General features: G+C 46.3%; 1 protein-coding gene across 1 annotated transcript in view; it reads left to right on the forward strand.

The window, feature by feature from the left end:
* The first annotated feature begins 511 nt into the window (after positions 1–511).
* The window catches only part of LOC106810500 (chordin-like protein 1), a 15,359-nt gene continuing 9,054 nt past the window's right edge, over positions 512–6,816 (forward strand). The window contains exons 1-3 of the mRNA XM_014813879.1: positions 512–771; positions 1,558–1,651; positions 2,932–3,033. Coding sequence (XP_014669365.1) covers positions 2,934–3,033 — 100 coding nt within the window. The 5' untranslated portion in view covers positions 512–771; positions 1,558–1,651; positions 2,932–2,933. The remainder of the gene's footprint in view (positions 772–1,557; positions 1,652–2,931; positions 3,034–6,816) is intronic.

Here is a 6,816-nt window from a genome sequence, read left to right on the forward strand (position 1 = left end):
GTGTGTGTGTGTGTGTGTGTGTGTGTGTGTGTGTGTGTGTGTGTGTGTGTGTGTGTGTGTGTGTGTGTGTGTGTGTGTGTGTATGCGCGTGGCAGAACTCAACTGTTATTTGCAAGTCAAGTCAAGTATTCTTCATTTGAAATGTAATACGGCGCGAGGGCGGGTGACGCAATGTGGCAATTCCGTGCGCGTAAAAACTACTAGTGCACGTAGATTTATTTCCTAGGTAAATAGTACGCTGAGGCCACGCGTATTCGGCAATAAAATCTTCAAAATATGCTTTTAGTATACAGATAAACATATAGCGGGGGTATGAGTGTAGAAAATGATAAATGTAGCGGATGTAAAATCTTTAGAATATGCTCTTAGTATATAAAGATGATCAGATAGCGGGCTTGTGAATGTAGTAAAACAAGCGATCTCTCTAGAATCCAAAATACACAGCACGCACCAACGGTGTTCCTTGATTTCATCTGATCCTCGGTGTTCACGCTCGCACGTACACAGGGTGGCAGGTCGAACTGCACCAGCGAGAAGCAGTGTCCGAGGCTGACCTGTCCGAAATCGGCGGCCGTCGAAGTCGAGGGACAATGCTGCAGGGTGTGTCGCGAGCAGAGCGCCGAGATAGTAGCGTCGACGACGGCGGGTACGTCGGCGCCGACATCGTGCGATTATTACGGACGCACGTACGCTGACGGAGAGACGTTTCCGACGAACAGTACGGCGCTGGTTGCGCGCAAGAAGAACCAGTGCGTGCAGTGCGCGTGTACGGTAAGCATATTCTATAGTGCGTGCAGTGTGCGTGTACGGTAAGCATATCCTATAGTCACTGCACGCACTATAGGATATGCTTACCGTACACGCGCACTGCACGCACTATAGAATATGCTTACCGTACACGCGCACTGCACGCCGCGTGTACGGTATGCATATCCTATAGTGCGTGCAGTGCGCGTGTACGGTAAGCATATTCTAGCGCGTGCAGTGCGCGGGTACAGTAAGCATATCCCATAGTGCGTGCAGTGCGCGTGTACGGTAAGCATATCCTATAGTGCGTACAGTGCGCGTGTACGGTAAGCATATCCTATAGTGCGTGCAGTGCGCGTGTACGGTAAGCATATCCTATAGTGCGTGCAGTGCGCGTGTATGGTAAGCATATCCTATAGTGCGTGCAGTGCGCGTGTACGGTAAGCATATCCTATAGTGCGTGCAGTGCGCGTGTACGGTAAGCATATCCCAGCGCGTCCCTTACGTGAGCGCGCGTACGTGCGTGCGGGTATGCCACGAGCACGTACACCCGTATTTGATATTTTCGTCGTATATGAACGCAATTGTACGCTAGCATGCGTCCATGCTATACTTGTAGGCCTACGTGCGCGTGTTGTGCGTGTTTGTTCGCGCAGGTTTTTGTAGGCGCGCTTTTTGATATATTTTTGTTTGTTCTAATTTAATCGAGCCTTTGCAAATATCTGCTCTGTTTTGGTTGAATATATAGACAGTTCGTCATTGATAGATTAGTCACTATTTTAGGGATAACGGGGAGTCTTTGCCTTCCAGAACAAGCGTGTGTTGTGCCATTTGAAAACTTGCCCGGAGTTGAAATGTCATCGGCAAATTTATCTATCGAGTGACTGTTGCCCGGTGTGTCATGGTAAGTTTTGTCGCTCTTAAGCACAATACATAAGCCACAAACTATTATAAAAAAATTATGTAAAATTTTTTTAGAGGCATATGTTTATATTTCTAATGCTGCTTATAAAACCTATGAACTATTTTACGTGTGTATATATAGTCGCATTGTGTCCTAGCTGCATCGTCACATCTATTCCAGTCTGTTCTGCTTGCATCTATGACAAATACGACATACGGCGTCATACGCATATACGCTCTCCTATTACACTATTTGTCATAGGAAGATTCTTCCTATGGCAAATATTGTTGTATGTGTTGTGCGCATCATAGGAGTTTAGGAGCGCTATTATGAACGCAAGCAGTGAATTTTAGCTGTAAAGCGGAATGAAGTTGACTCGCCAATATTTGTCATAGAAAGAATCTTCCTATGACAAATAGTGTCATAGGAGAGCGTATATGCGTATGTCGTATTTGTCATAGATGCAAGCAGAACATGTTGTCTATTCACACAAACTACCCGCCACTATAACTTCCCCCTCAAAAATTCCGCTACGCATAACCGTGTCCGCACCGATTCTAAATGGCCCCGCCATTGTCTCGGCAGCTCCGTCACCTCTAATGGCCGTAGACTCCGCACAGGTGCGTTTCACAGGTGAGAAAAGCAATCAGTGGCTACCTGCCGTCACCTCGTACCGCCGCAGTAAACGACCGATGTGGCAGACGATAGTTAGAACGAGAAAACTCCGCCTATAAACGCAGACGGAACACGGACGCGTATAATCGACTCTAGTAGGCAAATTAGCGGAGACAGAGAGCCTGGGAGTGGCCTCGGTGACGGGACAATGGCGAGACAACCGCGGTGAATAGCTCGTCCCGCATTATGCGTATACCGATACGTAGATCGGTTGCGTGTCCTCCTTTATGTAAGATCGCGTGTGCGTGTGGCATTGGGATGTCGGCTCGCTGCCCATGCTATCTCCTTCATCGTCTATGTCCGTCTGTCTCGCTGCCACGTTAGTGTGGTTAGATGTCACACTCCACTTGCAATGGCCAGACCACGTAGTTAGTGTGAAGGCACTATCACACCAGACTTACTCTGAAGGTGCTCCACTCGCTATGTCCAGACTATAGTTGGTCTGGGAGTGCTATGAGTGAGCTAGGGGACTTAAACTAGTTGATGGTGTGGAAATGTTGTTTTTGACAAGTACTCTTGCTGTTCAACGTAGCAGGGAAACAATCTCGTATGCGCGTGCGTTGGTATTTTACATCTTTAATGCAAACGTGTACTTTTTCTTGCAGACATGGAACGTACGAGCGAGATAAAATCGGGGGATCTGGACCCACCGCTACTCGTTGTCAATGAAAAACTTCGGGAATCTTCCGATAGCAGTGTTCACAGCGGTACTCGCTTTAGATCATATATGTGTAACGTATTAAAGAGAGAGTGGTATATCGAGAAAGGGAGCGAGTGAGAGAGCGAGCGAGCGACCGAGAGAATCAGAGAAAGAGGGAGGGTGGGAGCGAGAGCGGGAGAGAAAGAATGCGAGTGAGCGAGATATAGTGAGTGAGTGAGTGAGTGAGTGAGTGAGTACATATATATCTACGCGTTGGTTTAAGGGGAACTTTGTTTAAGGGAGGTTGCTTGCACGCGAGCTACTGTTTTAGAAGGGAATAAAAATTGTTTGCTTTGCGTGTCGCCATAGACAGGAAAACTGATTTAATTGGACAGGAAAATTGTTTTCCTTCATATAGGTGGGTGTCTGGTAGCTATAGCTCGATCGATAAACTACCTATATTGATTGTCGTTGAATGGCTTCTGATTGAGACTGTCTGACTGTAGTTCGATTGCTATTTAAGTAGATTTATTATGTTTGTGATTGCCTGGATATGTTGTTATTGATTATCATGATCTGGCTGTAGTTCGATTGAAATTTAAGTAGATTTATCATGTTTGTGATTGCCTGGATATATTGTTATTGATTATCATTATCTGGTATCTGAATTATTATTGTCTGACTATGGTTGCTCGACATCTTTGATGATGTCCTAGCACATGTTGCGTGTTACTATATCGACTAATGTGCGTGACCGCGTTTGTTTATAGTTGTAAGCTCTAGCTTGACATCATCGCTATTGAACAGGCGAGTGATATCGTAAACAGTACAGAGACATTATTGCAAAAATGCCGAGCCGAGTCAAAACAATCTTTTATCTTGATTCCGGGTGTATGTTCGGCAGCAGCAGACATTTAGTTCATCTTGTGAGCAGAAGCCATAGAGGAAGATAAGAGGCTGTTGCGATGCTCACCAGCATAGCTGGGCGTGTAATACTTCTAGTGTATATTTACTTCAGTATCTCTACTCTACTCTAGTATCTCTAGTATCTCTAGTGCGCGTGTAATACTCTAGTATCTCTTTTAATATGAGGCAACGTAACCAGGGTTTGACGCCCGTGGAAAATCGTATACGTTCGTATGCCGTAAATCGTATATAGCGCACATGCTCCACGTACAAAATGAAGATTGAATGAATGTGAAGAAATATAGGATTATATACAGTGCTGATAATATATACGGGTATAGGTTACGATGGCGTATGTTGTTCATATTATTGGTGATGGAAACGTGATATTTTTCGTGTACAGGGTCACATGAGCCAAGCGGCCGCACTGAGGAATATTCTGCTCGCACTTGCTTTCCATCTAGTCACGTGTAAACCGTCAGGTGAGTCCATCTCTTTGCTACCGATAGCGCGTTACCGTCGATTGACATATGTGATGACACTGGCCAATTTTGTTTTGCTGACTGCATGGTGCATGTCTGCTTCCTGCGTCTACATATACATCTTTCTCAACGACTTTTTCAACTAATTTTGACGTTTTGATATATAACCGTGGTTAACGGATACGTTCCTACAAATATATTGCGACCAGTTGCACTTTTCCGCGCGTCCTTATGTGTTTCTTTCTATTCGAAAATATATTTTAACAATTTCAAGCGCTCATTCAATTGACTGCTGAATACACATCGGGTAAGATCACTCTATAATTTACTCTTCGCACGATAAGCCATAGGAAGGGCCCTTCAGAATTTCTCGTGTACGCGGTACATTATATGGGCGTGGTGCAATATAAACTTCCCTCGCAAAACACTCGCGGGGTATATGTGCGCAACTACAAAAGACCCACCGCAAAGCTCCGTGTGTCGCTAGGTTTGATTTGACTGTATGTGCGACGCCAGTGTTGTAATCTAAACGTGTACGTTTGATCAGAAGGAAAGCAATCCCGCGTTAGCTATGAGAGTTATTAGGCCTAAAAAATACGTTCGTTTCTGCTAACCCGACCGAGTCCATTTTAGACCGCCGTGTCAAAACTTTTTATTGTGATTGGCAAAAAAAAAGAATTTTTAAATAAACAAAATCCCAACGTGATATCGATCGGTGAATGCATTGATTTGACTTTGAAGTCATTATATGGGCTGTTAGTGTTATAAGTATAAAACAAGTATTGTTAGAATCATAGAAATAATATAGATAACCTATCTATAGGTTATCTATATTATTTCTATGGTTAGAATACAAAAAATAAAAAATATTTGATAAAAAAAGTTTTGCCTGCCTACCGTGTCCAATTTTTTCAGCTCGTTATACCCCCGTCACACCGGACGGCGACCATCCGCGACCGTACGGCGACCAGAAAATGTACAAGGTCGCCGGCAAACGCGAATACAACGCGAGAAAAAGTCCCAACAAATTACAAACTTGAAAAAAACCGCGCTCTTACCGCGACCTGTGCGATCATACCGCGTTCTCACGGCGCGCCCGCCACGACCTCTCCGCGCTTATGGCGTTTCTATTGAGATCTATGGGCTTAGCAACGGCGATAAACGGCGTTCCCGCGGCGCTCTCACCACGCTCATGGGGTTCTTACCACGCGTCTTCTACGTGTATCGCGACTGCACGGCGACCTCACGGCGTTTCTACCACGTTCTCACGGCGACTATATAAGCTGGTCAGATTTTCGGAAATTTTAACTGTATAGTTGTGCGTTTGCTGAGTAGAAACACGATGCCGAAGAAACAAGCTACCAGAGACCGAGGCCGTGGTCGTGGCCGAGACAGATCGGCATGAAAACAGATCGGCAGATCGCATGAGACAGATCCATGAATTCGCCGTTGAAAATGTTACCATTTTCGCAGCGTCTTTGCCACGCGTGTACTGCGCGTGTACTACGTTTATGGAGATGTTACGACGCTTGTCTCACGACCTTCGTGACCCCACCGCGTTCTCACGGCGTTCCAGGTCAGATCGCCGAACCTTGGCGTTTGTTTTGAACATGCTCAAAACAAACGCCGTGACTCGGCGATCATTGGCGACCATGGCGACCACACCACGATGTCTGGCGTTTCCACCACGCTTATACCACGCTTATGGCGACCTTGGCGCGCTCTGGGCCCATTTTCCGTCGCCGTAGCAGCGCAGTAAGGACGCCACCCCGGTGTGACGGGGGTATTAGCGGAAACAAATGTCTTTTTTTAAGCATTAGCTGTGGGAAATTGGGCTTGTGTATGACTGCCAAGCGTGCTGATGCACATAGCCACGCACCGCCTCGCACTCACGCATGCGTATCTACACTCTAATGAGGTCCACCAGAGTGGGTGGATAGCGTTGAATTGTTCTGCCATCTAATTTAAATGTAATGTGTGTATGTATATTAGAAAGAGAAGCGAGAGCACGCACATACACACGCAAACACACACACACACACACACACACACACACACACACACACACACACACACGCACGCACGCGCGCGGAGCGTAGCGTAACGCCCACAGGGAGGGAGAGAGCAGAGAGAAAAGGGTGAGAGAGAGAGAGAGAGAGAGAAAAAAAGGAAGCTGGATATGGAAACATTGGGATGGAGAAGAATGAGAGAGAGAGATGAATAAGGAGAGCACGGGTATTAGGAGAGAGGGAGAAAAAGTGTGTGTGTGGTGCGTGTGTGCGTGCTGTGCGTGCGTGCGTGCGTGGTGCGTGTGTGTGGTGTGTGTGAGAGAGAGAGAGAGAGAGAGAGCAAGAGAGGGAGCACGAAAGCGCAAGAGAAAGAGAGAGAGAGAGAAAGAGCAAGAGGGAGGGAGCACGAAAGCCGCAACAGAAAGAGAGAGAGAGAGAAAGAGCAAGAGGGAG

This window comes from Priapulus caudatus, unplaced genomic scaffold, assembly GCF_000485595.1.
Source record: "Priapulus caudatus unplaced genomic scaffold, Priapulus_caudatus-5.0.1 Scaffold446, whole genome shotgun sequence".
NCBI lineage: Eukaryota > Metazoa > Priapulida > Priapulimorpha > Priapulimorphida > Priapulidae > Priapulus > Priapulus caudatus.